Source organism: Geotrypetes seraphini, chromosome 3, assembly GCF_902459505.1.
Source record: "Geotrypetes seraphini chromosome 3, aGeoSer1.1, whole genome shotgun sequence".
Taxonomy (NCBI): Eukaryota; Metazoa; Chordata; class Amphibia; order Gymnophiona; family Dermophiidae; genus Geotrypetes; species Geotrypetes seraphini.
The window spans coordinates 355,198,272-355,217,296 of record NC_047086.1 but is presented as its reverse complement, the minus strand read 5'-3'; the positions used below and the strand labels follow the sequence as shown (position 1 = coordinate 355,217,296).

At 39.7% G+C, this 19,025-nt stretch overlaps 1 protein-coding gene across 3 annotated transcripts in view; it reads right to left on the bottom strand.

The window, feature by feature from the left end:
• SPATA17 (spermatogenesis associated 17) overlaps positions 1–19,025 on the bottom strand; it is a 293,753-nt gene that overhangs the window by 180,428 nt on the left and 94,300 nt on the right. For all 3 annotated transcript variants that reach the window (XM_033936576.1, XM_033936575.1, XM_033936573.1), the window contains one exon: positions 12,771–12,874. In XM_033936576.1, coding sequence (XP_033792467.1) covers positions 12,771–12,874 — 104 coding nt within the window. The remainder of the gene's footprint in view (positions 1–12,770; positions 12,875–19,025) is intronic.

Below are 19,025 nucleotides of genomic sequence, written 5' to 3'. Positions count from 1 at the left end.
CTTAACAAATCTAGAAATAAACTCGATCTCATACCCTATTCAACCCACACTAAAACTTCTGGGAGTACTTACTGACAGAGGCTGTACCATGCAACCACAAATCAACAAAGTAATAAAAGCATCATTCATGACCATGAGAAATCTCAGACAAATCCGAAAATTCTTCGACAGGAAACAATTCCTACTTTTGGTACAATCCCTTATCCTTGGACTAATAGACTACTGCAACATATCATACCTCCCATGTACAGCGACCATGATAAAACAATTACAAACTATATAAAATATAGCCTTAAGACTCATCTACTCATTGAAAAAATATGACCACATCACAGAAGCATACTTTGACTATCAAATTTAGAGATTTTAAAACATTATCCATTAATCAACTAGCCGAAAACTTCCATTTTACACCTTCTCACAATACACCAATCACACTAGATGATTATTTAATATTATGGGACGAGAATATTCAATCTTTCCTTGACAAAGTAGCTCCACTTCATACTAAATACATTTCAGCCAGAAAATGCTCGAATCCTTGGTTTACTGCAGAACTTTTATTAATTAAAAAACAACTGAGATCTCTCGAACGCTGTTGGAGAAAAAACAAAACTTTTTCCACTTTAGAAAAATTTAAAATTCACTCCAATCTTTACAAAGAAAAAATAAATCAAGCAAAAAAGAAATATTACTCCGATCAAATTTTAAAAACTAGAAATGTCTCAACTCTATTTAAAATACTAAAAACAATTACCCCATCTTCAAAGAAATTAGACCTCTCTTCAAGCCAGTTACCAACTGCACAGGAACTTGCAACCTATTTTGCAGATAAAATTAAAAATATTAGAGAACAATTTGAAGATACTAATGAGCTTATCCCTGATCCATTTGATACAGCAAATTCATCAGGGCTTTCAGCAAAATGCTCTCAATTTCATCTCCCTTCTCTGGAAGAATTAAAGGCTCTAATCAAAACAATTAACTGTAAAGGTACACGAAACGAATCTATTCCGCCTTTTATCCTTAAAAAACATTTTGACTTCTTTGGACCTCTAATTCTTTTCCTGATTAACGAAAGTTTACAACACAGTACAATGCCAACGGCCTGGAAAACTTCTACTATTCATCCTATTGTTAAAGATCAAAAAATAGGCAGTTCAGAGAAATCAAATTATAGGCCAATTGCCAATATCCCATTTCTTGCAAAGATAACAGAGAAAATTGTTTTTAATCAAATATCGAACTTTATAGAACAAACAAATACACTTCATCCTAATCAAACCGGTTTTCGGCAATACCATTCCACCGAACATTCCTTAATAGGTATGACATCATCTATACTATATCACCTTGATCACCATTCTTCTGTCCTTCTGATTTCTCTAGATCTTTCAGCAGCATTCGACACAGTTGATCATAATCTTTTACTAAACAGGTTACAATCTATTGGTATTTCTGAGCAAGTTCTTCTTTGGTTTAGGTCCTACTTTGATAATCGAACCTCTATAGTCTCTTTTAATGATTCTGTTTCTTTGAGTTCTTCTAGCACCTATGGCATACCTCAAGGTTGTATTCTATCTCCTCTGCTGTTTAATATTTTCCTTTCTCCCCTTATGACTCTTTGTCAATCTATTGGTTTCTCAGTATTCGCTTATGCGGATGACGTACAACTCTTACATCCCCTTGACCCTCACAATGCATCAGAAATTGACATTATTAATGAAAAACTTAAAAAGATTCACCTATGGTTGGACCAAAACAGATTATCCTTAAACATTAATAAAACCAACATTTTACTCTTTCCTTGGAAAGAAAATCACAAAATAGCAGTTTCTATTGAAATACAAGGAGTTAAGCTCAAACAAGTAAATAAAATCCGGATACTAGGTATCATTTTAGACGAAAATCTTACTTATCATGACCACGTTAGTTATGTGGTCAAGAATACTTTCTATAGATTACGTCAAATCCGTTCCATTTCAAAATTTCTCTGTCCCAAATCTTTAAATATCCTAATTCATTCATTAATTATCTCAAAAATCGACTATTGCAATGCTTTATTTAAAGGAATGGCCCAAAAAGAAATCAGAAGATTACAAATTATCCAAAACACCTCTATCAAATTAATCACGGGGGCAAAAAAGTTTGATCATGTCACCCCGTTACTTCTAAAAGCACATTGGTTACCTGTGGCACACCGCATTCTCTATAAACTATCTTTACTCACCTTTAAATCATTGCTATATAAAACCCCTTCATTTATTCACAAAGTTTTAATCCCATATTCCTCTCAAAAAACCTTAAGATCAAACGAACAACTTTTATTGGTTATTCCTACCCTTAAAATGATCAATACACAAAGGCAATTCATTTTTACAGTTACAGCACCACAAACGTGGAACTCCCTCCCGCTATACTTACGACAGGAGAAAAACCTTGATAAATTTAAAAGCCAACTCAAGAGCTTTCTTTTTAAAGACGCTTTCAATGTTTATTTGAAAAGCCAATTGCTCTTTATAGTATTAATCCATACTGCTCAATTGTGTATTCTACTCCCAATAAACTAATTTGGTTTCCCTTACCCTTTGTATATTACCCTTAATTGTTCTTCCTTTTCTATCAGACAATGTAGTTCTTTCCCCTCCACCCTAATGTTTCATGTTGTATTTTGTCTATGTTTAAAGATTTTATCTTTTTACTCAATTTTGTTCTTGTTTACCCAATATTAATATTTTATGTACATCGCTTAGTAATTATTGATAGGCGATTGATCAAATAATGAATAAAACTTGAAAAAACTTGAAACAATACAAGCAAGAGTATACTTCAAATTCTACTGCCTACTATTCAAAGCTATTAACGGAAAAAGCCCAACTTACTGGAATAACCGACTCCACCTCAACCAGGCACAGGAGAACCCACTCACTATTCACACACCCACCAACCAAAAATGTTAAACGAGGAAAATTATATGACAACCTAATAGCCACCAAAGCAGCTAAACTGGACAGACAAATCACCATTCTGTTGTCATCAACCACAGACTACAAAACCTTCAAGAAAGATACTAAAACCCTACTCTTCAAAAAATACATAAAACCTATCTAACACGACCAGTTCCTACCCAAACCCCATCTACCCAACTACCTAACTAATGCTAAATGCCTCTATCTACCCAACACTTACCACCTTAGATTTCGACAACTCTCTGGTAATTCTTATTACCCAAACATTTATCACCTTAAGATCTCGACAACTTCTTGGTAATTCATATGCAACTCTTATGACATCTCTTATGCTATTCCTGTAAATTTTTATGTAATTTCTGAAAACTTTTATGTAATCCGCCTTGAACCGCAAGATATTGGCGGAATAGAAATCACTAATGTAATGTAGAAGCGGTCCTTGTTTCTGAGTAAGCAAAGTAGGAAAGATCGATAGAGGAATTGGCTCACTGGTGCTGAGCTGAAGTAGAAGGGAGAACCAATGCTGTCGGGGCCACCAAGGAGCAATGAGAATCATGGTGGCTGACTCTTGTTTCAGTTTGAACAGTCTTCAACAAGACAGGAGTTGGAGGGAATGCATATAGAAACAGGCCCATCTAATCCAGGTGAAACGCATCGGCTTCTAGACGGTGAGGAGAGTAAAGTCTGGAGCAAAACTGTGGCAACTTGTGATTGTGGGGAGCTTCAAATAAGTCCGTCTGAGGAGTGCCCCATTGAGGAAATATGAGATGGAGAGTCACAGAGTTGATAGTCCATTCGTGAGGATGAAGAATTCTGCTGAGGTTGTCTGCAAGGGAATTCTTCTCCCCTTGAATGGATACAGCCTTTAAGAAAATGTTGTGAGCCGTCACCCAAAGCCAAATTTTCTGAGCCTCCTAACATAACAGAAGAGAGCACGTGCTTCCTTGCTTGTTTATGTAGTACATTGCCACTTAATTGTCTGTGCGAAGGAGGAGGACTTGAGGACTCAAGAGGTGCTGGAAAGCTTTGAGAGTAGAATATATCGCTCTGAGCTTGAGGAAATTGATGTGAAACTTCCACTCCCTGGCAGACCAATGACCTTGTGTTTGAAGGCCCTCCAGGTGCATCCCCCAGGGATAAGGAGATGCATCCGTTGTTAAAACCTTTTGTTGGGGGGGAGGGAAAAAGGAGATCTCTGGATAGATTGGAGGAGGTCATCCATCACTGAAACGACTACTGATGTGACAGAAATATGTTGAGAGAGACGATCATCGCTTGAAATCCCTGAGAAGCAAGGGCCCACTGAGGAATGCAAAAATATAGCCTTGCTAGAGGAGTTACATGAACTGTGGAAGCCATGTGACCCAAGAGAACCATCATGTGCCTCGCAGAGAGGATGAGAAGATTGTTCAGGTGCTCTGGAGGGAGAAACGCCCTCATTAGAGTAGTATCAAGGATATCCCCAATGAACTGAAGATGTTGAGTCAGAATTAGGTGAGATTTGGGGAAATTGACTTCAAATCCCAAAACTTGTAGGAAGGCAATGGTCTGAGATGTTGCCAGAGCCACCTCCTGAGATGACACAGCTTTGATCAACCAGTCGTCCAGGTAAGGAAAGACTTGAAGCCTATGGGACCGGAGAGATGCTGCCACTACAATCAGGCACTTTGTAAAGACTCTGGAAGAAGATGGCAGGCCGAAAAGAAGAACCGTGTATTGGTAATGACATCCATTCAACTGAAAATGAAAGTACTTACAGGAAGCCTAATGAATTGGTTTATGCGTGTAGGCTTCTTTGAGATCCAGAGAGCATAGCCAGTTATTCTGATCCAGAAGTTGATAAAGAAGAGCAAGGGAGAGCATCCAGAATTTGTCTTTGACTAGAAATTTGTTGAGATCTCTGAGATCCAGAATGGGTCATATAACTCTGGTCTTTTTCGGGATTAAAAAATACCGGGAGAAGAATCCTTGACTCTACTGAGACAAAGGAACCTCTTCAATGGCATTGAGAAGGAAGAGGGATTGAATCTCCTGAGTGAGAGGAGAAGTCTGTATTGGGTCCGAAATAGACTTTCTTGGAGGATGATCCAGAGGCAGAATATGAAAATGGAGCGCATACTCCTGACGAATGATGTCTAGAACTCAGAGATCTGTGGAGATGAGCTCCCAATGATTTAAGTAATGTTGAAGCCACTCTCTGATGGGCTGAGGTAGCGGTTAGAAAATGGGAACTGTGGCTATGCTCCTGAGGAACACGTCAAAAAGGTTGTGTGAGCTTTTGTTGAGCAACCTGTTGTTTAGGTTGTGGGCGGCAAGAGGTTCAGCACCTCAAGTCAGACTCTGACATGGATCTCTGATTCCTTCTTCTCAAGACTCCTAATGCAGGCCGTGAGGACGAAACATGTACATGTCAGGTCGTTGAGTTACTTTGGATGAATAAAGATTTTGGATCAATCAGATGAGTTGAAAGACACTTTTTTGTGCACCTTTCTGATTGGACATTTCCACCTAGATTTGTTCCTTTGTATTTTGTGGATTTGTTTCCCCTGTTTTTTGTGCCATTGTGTGATTGACACACAATCGGCGGTCACTTTTAAGGCAGCTGCAGACAACGGCAACATTTAAAGAATCCAGGCCATAGTGACCTTGGAGGTATATGGAGGGAGCTCCTGTTCTTCAAGAACTCTGACCATTTCCTTTCAGGGCTTTGAAGATCAGATTACATGCATAAATGTTTACAATACTAGCACATATGTGCATTCATTCTGAAGTTCAACCTAACACTATTCTGTAAATACATGCATATCTTACATAGTATGAGACTAAGATGGTTACGTGGCTGGAGGAATTGCCGTAAAACGAAAGATTAGAGAAACTCAGCCTTTTCTCCCTCAAACAGAGGAGATTGAGAGAGGACATAATTGAAACATTCAAGGTACTGAAGGGAATAGACTTGGTGGAAAAGGACAAGTTGTTCACTCTCTCCAAGGTAGAGAGAACGAGAGGGCACTCTCTAAAATTGAAAGGGGATAGATTCTGTACGAACGTGAGGAAGTTCTTCTTCACCCACAGAGTGTTAGAAAACTGAAATGCTCTTCCGGAGTCTGTCATAGGGGAAAATACCCTCCAGGGATTCAAGACAAAGTCAGACAAGTTCCTGCTGAACCAGAACATATGCAGGTAGGGCTAGTCTTAGTTAGGGCGCTGGTCTTTGACCAGAGGGCCGCCGCGTGAGCGGACTGCTGGGTACAATGGACCACGGGTCTGACCCAGCAGCGGCAATTCTTATGTTCTTAAGTAGGCAAATACTTGGGCAGAGTCTGGGTGGAACATGAGCATGATTCCCTCTTATGCACATACAAGGGGCTGCTGAAAAGTTGGGGCAGTCTCCATCGAGTGATTTTTCTACCTTTTTTAATTTTTCCGATAGAATGAAAAACGTGGAAAATCACTGGACTTAAATGTATAGCCCTCAATGGAGACTGCTCCAAATTTGTTGGCTGGGTTGAGAATTTTTCAGCGGCTCCTCATAACTTATAGAATACTATAAGCTATGCATGTATCTCCAGCAGTTAGGTGCAAGTATTTGCACTAGCTCCATGGCTAGCATACTGAATAGGCCATTTGGTCTTTATCTGACATCATGTTTCTATGTTTCTATAAGTGATTGTGCCTAATTGCATATATGCATATACATCCAGTTATACTACTACTAATTATCATTTCTATATGATAGCATTTAACAAAGGAAAGTAAGCACTTATATTCCGTTATAGAATAGGCACCTAAGGATAGGCATACCATTCTAGAATTATTAGGGGTAATTCTATAACTGTGAGTCTATAATGCCATATAAACCACTGGCACAGTAATAGTTCTGACATTCTAGATCTTAACATGTCTTTCTAAGATCAAACCATCTTGGACAAAAGTGAAGGGTATACAGTCTGCTAGTCAATTAAAAGAGTCTTTTTCAAAACAAAAAGTCCAGGCTTAATTAGAAAAAAAAAAAAAGAAAACACAAAAAACAGGATGGGATTTCTAAAGTAGGATGGGATTTCTAAGGCCTTTATCCTGCTATGGATAGAAGGTGACAATTCTCTCACACTCAGACTTAGATACTGCTTTTCTAATCTACCAAAGGACAACCCAAACAGTTTTACAGCAACTGACTAAATAATTCCCAAACAAATTCAACATAAGAGCTTCTTCACCTTTGTTTGCATATGACTTTGGAAAATATAGTAGAAGGACAATTAATTAAGGTGGAAGGCTGGCATGACTTTAGGCAGAAATTCAGGATATATGCACAGCAGCCTGTTATGATGGAATTTAGTATAAAGTGAACAAGATTATGCTACTTTACTTATGGGAATTACTTTGAAAATTGTCTTTTCTATATTTTATCATATGTATGCTACAGACCTTTTTGTGTCATTTGAAATGCACAGGTCACTAAATATTATTGAATTGTACAATTAAAATATCTGTTAAAACATTGTTAGTACAGTATACAGGAAAATCTATCCAGTTTTAGGTAATAAATTATATATAAAACTCAATGAAGTAATGCAGCACATTTACAAAAGGTCATTCAATTGCAACATATAGCCTTTCCGATGGACAACTTTCTACCTCTCTTGCAAACAGATGAAAGAGAAACAAAAACAAATAAAAGCTACTGGACTTCATTGAGTTGTAATCTGAAAATTATATTTTTAAGTAAATTTATGTATATTCATACTTATCTAGATCTATCTAGACCTATATCCCTTTGAGTCATATTTATTTATTATTTTATTTTACACAATATTTATGAGGCTTTACATGTCCTTGAGATGGGGAGCAGGGACACTAAACAATGAAAAAGTAGCCTAGCCGCAGGAGTTCATAAATTTTGTTCAGCTTTGGATGAGTTCAAAGAATCGCCATATAAGAAAAGCCTTACAGAGGGAATTTATCTGATTATGGCAGTAATAATTACCCAGCTGTTTATTGCAGATAGAGAAATAATTCATGTAGGCAATAGGCCGTGGTGGCAATGACACTCTGCATTTAGTAAATATGCAAACTGTTCACTTCTAATTAACCAAGCTAGAGGATGCCCTTATTAAATGTATAAACTAAAAGTGCCTTCCTGACAAGTGATGAATTGTTACATTGTACAAACTCTTGCCACAAAATTATTGGAGTGAACTTGGGGCTTAACTTCATTAAGAGATCTTGTGGGATAGTTAAATGAGGATGGACAGCATAACAAGACCTTACTGACAGTCAATGATATGTTACAGCATAATAAAACTGCATCATTCCACATATACTTGGCAATTATCAACAGTATACTTTAAAGTATCCCATTTAATAACAATTTTCTTATAGGTGAAAAATGGAAGAGTTCTTCTCAATCTACATTTTCACCAGGATTTAATTTAATTAAACTTTAATTTTAAACAGTATTTGTAACCATCTTTTTGGCCTTTGCCAATAAAAAGCAGCTCAAAATAAATTAAAAACCACAATTATATATCTCAATGTTAATCTTTCCCTTCCCCCATACCTATCATACATTCATGTTCCAATAGAAACCGAGCCTGATCCTCCCTTGCCTCACTCCAGGATAGCAGAATAATTAGAAGGCAATAGAAAATATGGGGCTCATAACCAAAGCAGAAATACATCTAAAAACCCACCCAAATCGGCACTTGGACAACTTAAAAGACAGGCCATCTAAGTGCAGATAATCAAAATGGGTTTTTATACATATCCAGAGACTTTTTAGGCCTCTGAATCCTACTGTGCATCCAGAGCTGAAAGGAGCATTTTTGAAGGAGTGGTTAGGGCGAGATGTGGTCTGACCTAGACTTAGTCGTACTGCAGGGATAATCGAAAGTTTTACAAAGCTGCCTGGACGGAACTTATACATTGTAACTTAGGAAATCTAAAAACAGGTTTAAGTGCCCATGCCTAGATGGTATCCAAAGTGACCATATAATCACTGCAGACACAAAGTACTGATCCCCACACACTCTCCCCAGTGATCACTGACCCCCCTACTCCCCACTGCCATAAAAATCAGAATAAAAATATACATACCTGCTATTGGAACATCAGTACCTGGCATGAGAAAGCCTAGTAGAGCTGCAAAGAGGTGGCTTATGTAGTCTGGGTGTGGGGGGGGGGGGGGGGCTAGTGAACCATAGAGAGGAAGACCAAGGCCCATAAGCCACTCTAAACACTGCATTCGTGATGGAAAATGTGTCTGCACCAAAAAGAACCCCAAACCCTACTGTACTGACATATAGGTGGCACCTGCAGCCATAAGGACTATTGTAGACAAGTAGGTATAGTAGATTTTAGGGGTGATTTTGGGGGGATCACCATGACCTGCAAGGGAGTTATGATAAGATGTTTATATGGCACCCTTTTTATGAAGTTCACAGCAGTGCACTGTAAGGTGCTCCACTTCTCTGTTGCCATGTCTGGGTGGACAGTTCATCACTTTTCTGGCCCCTCTCACATCCAATAGGTCTGGTTCTAGGTATTTGGGACTTGGCGATTTTTTGGATGAGAATGTAATATAAAGATAGACATACACACGGTGTGGATGATTAAACGGCTGGATGTAGAAGTAGATGATTTTCAAAAAAAAATTTGGGGACAAATTTTTCAAGAATGGACTTTGGAAGCTGCCGACTTTGGACGACTAGTGCCCTAGGCCCAAAACAGATTTAGACATTTGTTTTGATTATGCCCCTCCACATATATATATGTATTTTTTTAAACTGCACTGCAAACCTACTAAGATAGTCTTAGCTAGTCTTTCACTTTCAGAACCTCCCTTAATGAGAGTATTGATTCTGCGGTGTGCTTAGGAGTATTTCAAAACATACATGGAGGATCATTGTTGAAAAAAATGTCCAAGTCCGATCTGGACATTTCCAGCAAGATGTTCAAAATTAGGGGTGGAGAAATGCCCATTTTCAAATGTGGAACCGCTAGATGTCCAAAAACATTTTTTTGAAAATTGTCTTTTGAACATCTAGGTTGCCGGGATGTCTATGCTACCAAAACATTAAACTTTATATCCCATTATCAACCTTAGATTAGAAACGTTCAACTTAGAAATGTCCAAATATAGACCATTGAGATGTGGGAGAGGCCAGAATTCTGATGAACTGGCTATAGGATTACCATATGGCTCCAGAAAAAGGAGAATGGATTAAGACATCTGGGTTTTACTTACATTGAAAGCAATGGAAATAAAGGCCAAATGCCTCAATCTGTCCTCCTTTTGTGAGCCATATGGTAACCCTAGCCATACAGACATGCCAACATAAAAGGTGCCACATCTACATTTCACCATAAAACCCTTATAATTTATGGTGAGCCCTCTGAAACTTCCCCCCAAACTACTATATCTACCTGTCTACCACCCCAATAGCTCTTAAATTTGCAGGTGGTACCTAAAGGCTGCTGTGGCAAATGTTGCTATACATGCAGCTAAGGCTGCTGCGTCTGTACTTGCATTGCAGAGCCGGGTACCTGTGCTTCCACCATATACCATACTGGGAAGAATATGAAGGAAGAGAAATGCATGGGAAAAGGTCTGCTGCTCCTTTATTAGCTAAATTGTGTGGAGGATGGTCCAAAGAAAAGGGTTTGGTGGTTTTTACTCAAAGGGGAAGGGGAGGAATATGTAGAAGCTGATAAAGATAGAGCTGAATTGCTTAACAAATATTGTTGTTCTGTGTTCACAGCTGAAGTGCCGGAAACAGGATCACAGAAAACAAAAGCAAAGTGCAGGTGTGGCAGACACTGATCGATTTTCAGAGGATTGTGTTTATGAGGAGCTCTCTAAACTAAAGGTGGACAAAGATATATGGCTGAATAGCATACGTCCGAGGGAACTGAAGGAATTTAGGGAAGTTCTGGTGGCTCCTCTGGCTGACCTATTCTCTGGAGTCAGGACTGGTACCAGAGGATTGAAGTAATAAGGCTATTACAACCTATAGGCAATTTTTTTTATTTTTTATTTTTGGAGGGGGGTGTTGAAATTCTATTTTTAAAGTTTTCTGCCACTTTCTATAGGATCCTCCCACCTCTAAAATCCTGTTTTCTGTTTGTTTTATTTTACCTTTTATTTTTATTTTTTTAGCTATTTTTAGGTGCTAAAATGCTTCTGTGGTAGCCATCTTGAATTTCCCTATTTTTTTCCAAAACATTAAATAGGTCAACCAGAGGAGCCACCAGAACTTCCCTAAATTCCTTCAGTACCCTCGGTTAAGAACATAAGAAGTACCTCTGCTGGGTCAGACCAGAGGTCCATCGTGCCCAGCAGTCTGCTCGTGTGGCGGCCCAACAGGTCCAGGACCTGTGTAGTAGTCCTTTATCTACATCCTTCTATCGCCTTTTCCTCCAGAAAATTGTCCAATCACTTCTTGAACCCTAATACCGTACTCTGTCCTATCACGCCTTCTGGAAGCGCATTCCAGGTGTCCACCACCCGTTGGGTGAAGAAAAACTTCCTAGCATTGGTTTTGAATCTGTTCCCTTTCAATTTTGCCGAATGCCCTCTCATTCTTGTAGTTTTTGAAAGTTTGAAGAATCTATCCCTCTCCACTTTCTCTATGCCCTTCATGATCTTGTAAGTCTCTATCATATCCCCTCTAATTCTCCTCTTCTCCAGGGAAAAGAGCCCCATTTTCTCCAATCTCTCAGCATATGAAAGGTTTTCTATACCTTTTATCAAATGCATCGCTCTCCTCTGAACCCTCTCGAGTATCACCATATATCTTTGTTTAGCTTAGCGAGCTCCTCATGAACACAACCCTCTGAAAATCGATTAGTGTCTGCCACACCTACAACCCTCTTTGCTTTTGTTTTCTGTAATCCTGCTCCTGGCACTTCAGCTATAAACACAGAACAACAATATTTGTTAAGCAATTCAGCTGTGACATGTGTTGCAGCCTGCCTTATTCACTGTGAAGGTGCTGCAGACTGCTTCAGCTCTAAGAAATAGCTGGATATGGAAGAAGAAACTGTGCCTCATTCAGCCAGTCCTCAAATACTGAGATCTTCGGGCTGTCATTCAGACCGAGGTTTGATTGATCCTCAACCCCCGCAGAACCACGCACATGAAGGGAGAAGGCAAAATTGTAGCTTGCACCCTGCACTCAAGCCCCTGTGATTAGTAGGCAAGCTAAGCTTCTAGGGGTATGGACCCCAAGCTCCACAAAGATCTCTGCAGGTAGGCCAAACAAGTCCACAAGGAATTAACAAGCCAGATGCAGCCCCTAGTCTGCTTCTTCTCCATGCAGGTAGAGTTCTCCCTCGCAATGGGGAGCTCTGGTGTACCAACAGCCACAAAATCCCCCCAAAATGCAAAAATAATAAAGAAATATATAGAGCAGATCAGAAAACACCTTCAAGCTCACTTGCACAAGAGAAAACTAAAGGAGGTAGCAGAGCCCTCAGTAGGAGGAGGAGTTGAAAACCTGGAGTGGATTTCTTCTGCATGGCTCTTGAGCATGGGGAGAATACCCTACTGCCTAGAATTACACACCTATTACACTAGAAATCAGATTTAGGCATCATATCAAAAATACTCTTCAATGTGTGTTAGTTCATAGGTTAAGAAATGCTAAATCAATTTAACTCACACTAAATTTTGTAAGGTAGGCCAACAAACTGAATGCATATCCCCAATGACTGATTGTGAGCTGTAGCAGACAAGGCACATCAAGCTAAACATAAAGGGATCATAAAAATATCATTATCTTTAAGCCACAATGTTAGCTTTACCTGACAATTTCATTCGCCTTCCTAATTTCTTCAAAATACTTCTGCAATGATTTACAATTATGGACATATTTTCGGATATAATAGCCTCGCCATAGTTTCTGAATCTAAAAGATAAATTGCTAGTGATCAATTTTATGCAACACTATATTAAAATATTAATATTGAAATCACTTTTAAATTCTATTAACTTAATTCTGATTTTAAATTTATTTGTATAACATATTTTCTCAATTTATATCAATGTACACTGGATTACATAACACCCCCCCCCCTTTATAAAGCTACATTAGGGTATTTTTTAACCATTGGCTGTGGCAGTACAAGCTCTGACACTCATAGAATTCCCATGAGCATCGGAGCTTTTACCACCATGGCTTGCAATAAAAAACCCTAATGCGGCTTCATAAAGGGGGGAGGGAGACGGGACAATTATGTAGCCAATTCAGTTCTGGAAAAGTATAAGATAAAATGTTTCCTTTTACTAAGCTTTGATAAGCACTAGCGCATGCTTACCACAGCTGAAAAGGGCTTACCGTAGGGCATAATAAGGCATCCTGTGAAGAAAGCCAATATGTGCATGTAGACCACCCACTAAAAAAATAATTTTTATTTTTGCAGAGGGGGCGTGTGGAATGGAGTGGGCTTTTATGTGCTACACTGCTATACACTAATTAGTGTGGGATTAGTACAAAAGCCCTTATTGCCTAAAAATAGGTGTCAGTAAGGGCTCACACACTAATTTATAATTATAGCCACATGCTAATGGCATTACCATGTGGCCATTATTTGGAAAATGGAAAATCTGGCATTTTATGGCTATGGTATAAATGGCCTTAGAGTGTGGGAATGACATGTGTAGGGTGCACTATGGCAACTTTCAATGCAGTTTAATAATAGGAGACCTAAGGGAACAGCTCCCAGCAGCTTCTTTACTTGAAACAAACAAGACAAGTAGAGTGGAATAAAACTTTGCACTGACATGAAAAGATAAGTGATTCTTGAATATAGAGGCAAGAAAAATAAAGATTAAGGGTTTCTTTCACTAAGGTGTGCTAACCAATTTAGTACACACTAATGATTAGCATGCACTAAATGCTAAGATGCCCATTGTATACCTTTGGGCTTCTTAGCATTTAACATATGCTAATTATTAGTGTGCACTAAATCAATAAGTGCACCTTAGTAAAAGGACCCCTAAGATTTGCTAAAAGTTAAAAGGTGTAGAGAGAAAGTGGAAGAACATGGAAGTAAGGCAGAAATGTGCTGTTTTGCAGATATTAAGAGAGTGAAACATAACTCTGAAATGTGATTTAAAGTAAATTGGCATGGTCAAAATTGATTATTTTTATGGATGTTCTAACAGACTCTAGGCATATTCAAAAGAATGGGCTTAAGAACTAAAGAGATGAATGTAAGAGTAAAATAACATGAAAAATGTTTTGGGGTTGAAAATGAAAGCTAAAAGCCAAGTTACAGAGAAGCTAAAGTGAATAAGAGTGAGAACTAAGATGGAAAAAAATGTAGGAATGGTCTATATGTAAGAAAATTAGAGCATTAACCAATAGTAACAAGATAAAGGTGTACAGTTTTTAAAGGAAATGGAGGTCAACAAACATATAATGCATGGACATTATACTGGACAACATCCTGAATTTGAATATGACGAGGTCAGAAAACAGACACACAGGTTGGGACATTATCCAGTCAGCACAACCTATATAATTAAAGCTTACCGGCGCATGCGCTTTGAAAACAGCGTGATCCCTGACGCTGTGGTGTGTGATCCTTGGCCGTGTTCCATTTTAGAACCCGGCGGCAGGAAACATTCTGGCCACTTCCCTCCTCCCGCCCTCACTCACCAACCGCTGGAGGAAGCTGGCCATATTCGGTGGCTTGAGGAGGCGGTGCGGAACGGTGCTGGCGGCGGCTGCTGGGAGGAGGGCTTCGTGCAGTGGTGCTGGCGGCGGCTGCCAGGAGGAGGGCTTTGTGCAGCAGTGCTGGCGGTGACTGCCGGGAGGAGGGCTTCGATCTGCTGAGGGTCGGGTGCTGCTCCAGGGAGGATCGTGGCCGGCTCTACTAAACTTTGCAGCCGCACAGCACCTCAGTAGAACGTTTCCTCTGACGTACGCGATCGCGTCAGAGGGAACTTACTTCTGAGGGGCAGAGCGGTCTACGAGGTTCACAAAAGCCGGCCGCGATGCTCACAACGCTGCATACTGGACTGGGGAAACAGGTAAGGAGTGCTGCTGGAGCAGGGAAGAGGTGCTACTGGACCGGGAGAGCAAGGAAGAGGGACGGGGAGCAGGGAAGAGGTGCTATTGGATGGGGGAGCAAGGAAGAGGGACAGGGGGAGCAAGGAAGAGGGACGGGGAGCAGGGAAGAGGTGCTATTGGACCGGGGGAGCAAGGAAGAGGGACAGGGGGAGCAGGGAAGAGGTGCTACTGGGCCGGGAGAGCAAGGAAGAGGGACGGTGAGCAGGGAAGAGCTGCTATTGGACCGGGGGAGCAAGGAAGAGGGACAGGGGGAGCAGGGAAGGAGGCTTTACTAGCACCCGTTAATGTAACGGGCTTAAACACTAGTACTAAATATAATGTGCTAGTTGGAAAATGCTTCCATTCCCATTCCCCACCAACTTCCAAAATTATTTTTAGAAAATTAGTAATTCAAAACACTTTAACATGTTTCTGCAATAGCCTGTTTTTGCGTATTAAGCACAGGTTAAAGGCTCACACTTTTTAGTACAATGGTCACTTAGGGGTCCTTTTACTAAGGCACGCTAGCCGTTTTAGTGTGCACTAAACGCTAGTGCATCCATAGACTATAATGGACACGTTAGCATTTCACATGCGCTAAAATGGCTACTGGTTTAGTAAAAGGACCCCTAAAGCAGCACCACTTACATGTTTAAGTGATGATTTTGTTATTTCCACAATGTACAGGCAGAGTTTAGTGTAAATCAAAAAGAAAAGAACTTTATTATTGAACCAGCAATGAAAATAGTACAGTCCGTTCCAGACACAGACTCAAACAGGAGCAACAATTTTATTGACAATTATTTCCTTCTCTCTTAACCGTTCTTTTTTTTTTTTGTATATCATGTTTATTGAGGTCTACCAGAGTAACAAAGGGCATACACGAGGTATATACAAGAAAAGCAGAATCAAGCCAAACTCGGCGATGAACAGTGCAATACAATACAAGCAACCGCACCATCAAAGAGCATAGAAATGGTGGGAAGAGTTGTCAGGTATCCTCAGCACAGTTCAAGATAATCACACATTAATCCAAGCTTGGCTCCAGCTGAGACATTCAAGACCTGGATTTTCACAGATAAATAAAGGCAGTCTTCTACCTTTGCAGTCTTCTATTTTCTTCTCATGTTATCCCTGGTGTTCTACACTTCCCCCTCCATATTCGCAGGGGTTAGGAGCAGAACCGGCCCGTGAATATGGCAAAACCGCAAATAATATTCGGGCTGGTTCTGCCATTATCCCCCGCTTCCACCAGCTATTTTTAGCCCTGTGAGCCCCCCCTTAAGCCTTATCTGGTAGTCTAGCAGGTTTTCAGGCAGGAGCAATCTTCCCACGCTCCTGCCCCGTGCAAATCGCTCACAGAAAATGGCTGCCTTGAGCTCCCGTAATCTCTCGAGCCATTTCCTGTGAGCGATCTGCACGGGGCAGGAGCGTGGGAAGATTGCTCCTGCCTGAAAACCTGCTAGACTACCAGGTAAAGCTTAAGGGGGGGGGGGGCTTACAGGGCTTAAAATAGCCAAAAAAAAAAATGAAAGTAATTTTTTATGTTTAAAACCGCGAATAAGCGAATCTGTAGATACGGAATTCGTGAATACGGAGGGGGAAGTGTACTTTTTAACAATGCTGGTATTAGCGTCTAGCACGGCCAGCATTTTAGCGTGTGCTATTATGTGCGTTAAACCGCTAATGCGGCTTCGTAAAAGGAGCCCTAACTTTTTTCATCACAATATAATTTTCCTTATTTTTTAAAATAAGCATTTAGCATTAACACTTTATCACTTTCCAATATAAATGTAACCAGAAGTGCAGAACTTTGATTGAACTCTGGGAAGTCTCCAGAAACTTGGTCAAATCCAATATTGTATCATTTCCAAGTGAGTCCATAGCTTCCCCTTTTAGTTATTTAGAAGTTTTATTCTGAGGTAAATAATATAGGCAAAGAAGGCTATTTTCAAAAAGGTCATCTAACTCCATCCAATTTGGATGTTTACCACTAAACAGAAGCACAGAAGCATCCATTTTCAAAAGTTGAACTGCTAGATGTCCAAAAAGAACAGTTACTTACCTGTAACAGCAGGCAGATATTCTCACAGATGGGTAATGTTATCCACGGAGCCCGGTACAGACAGTCTAAAAGTGTAGCATTACTTCAAAAGTCTCGAAATATTCAGCATTTATCCGACCAAGGTCACCACATAAACAGGGCTAGAAAAAAATCAGTCCTTATCTTTATGTAGTGCTCCATAGTTGATTAAGTGCTGAATATTGCAATTAACCAGCTATGGTGTAACCACTCCATAAGCCCAGAAATTCAATGCCGAAGCTCTGACATGGTCTAGCATTGAATTTTTGGGTATACGCCAGCAGTGGTCAGCACAATGTTGAGTGCCATTGGCTAAATATTGACATCTGTGTGCTAAGTTTAACTATTACATTGCCATAACTGCAAAATCCTTCATGTACTTTAGATCAGTGGTTCCCAACCCTGTCCTGGAGGACCACCAGGCCAATCGGGTTTTCAGGATAGCCCTAATGAATATGCATAGAGAGATTTACATATAATGGAAGTGACAGTCATGCAAATCTGCTCCATGCATATTCATTAGGGTTGTCTGAAAGCCCGACTGGCTAGCCCTAATGAATATGCATGAGAGAGATTTGCATATGATGGAAGTGATAGGCATGCAAATTTGCTTCATGCATATTCATTAGGGCTAACCTGAAAACCCAATTGGCCTGGTGTTCCTCCAGGACAGGGTTGGGAACCACTGAGCTATAGGATATGTGAAATTTTCACTAAAAGGCCTTTCTTCATAAGGTATATGATATACAGACAAAATAATTGTATGTTGTCTTAAATTCTTGAAAATACAAATTTTCATTTATCCAGAAAAAAAGCTTTTTGTATTTATCCGATTTTGGAACTAAGCTCTTCCACTAACAGGCAATTCTGAATCCCATAAAGGGAATCCCTGAATATGGCCCTGTATATACATTAGCATTCATGGACTTTGCATGGAACAAGGCTGGTGACTTAAACCATGCAAAGGGATTTCAAACTAAAATATCCATATCCTATTGACTGTCTGTTCCCTCACTCCAGCTCCTGAACCTATTCCCCTCTTCAGTATAGGTAAAATTATCTATGTTGTCCTCCCAAAGGGGACACTGGTGAGCAAGACTGTGCAAATGGTGGCTGCACTTTTGTAGAGCACTATTAGCCCTTTGGTGATTTCCCCACAGGTAGATGTGCTTACTGATATAATTCACTAGACCAATTATATATATGAAAGAGTTTTACAAGGATCTGATGGGGCCAGAAGTGACTTGAGAATCCACCATAGAATGGCCTAGTGAGTGAGAACATATACAAGAGAAGTACAGACTTCTCATAAATCATATTCCAGAATAGATATGTTGTGAGTGGAAGTAGAAAATTTATGGAGGATGTTCAGATGTGATATTGGCTTGATTACCATATCTGAGCAAAAACACCTTTTTTTTAATGGTGAGATAGGGAAGGCAGAAGATAAATGAATCCATTTTAAGAGATAAGTATGAGGTCTATTCAAAAAGTTCCAGAACTGATTTTATAAACATTTATTAAACAATCTTACAACTTATTCCATTGGGTCCCCTTCGTATACATTTTTCCCAGCTTAATTTACACTTCTGGAAACAGTCCTTAAGCGCATCTTCAGGAATCGCCAAAAGTTGCTGCGTTGAATTTTGCTTTATGTCTTCAATGGTTTTGAATTGCTTTCCTTTCAGCGTGGATTTAAGTTTAGGAAACAAGAAGTCAGTAGGGGCCAAATCAGTAGAGTAAGATGGCTGTGGAAGAACTGTCATTGTGTTTTTGCGCAAAATTTGCAAATTTTGAGGCATTCAAAACACATTCCTCAACTCATGACATGTTCCCCATAAGCCACTTTCAACATTTCATAAGTTTCTGTAACAGTCTTAGCCAATTTAAAACAGAACTTCTTGCTGTAGCACTGCTCAT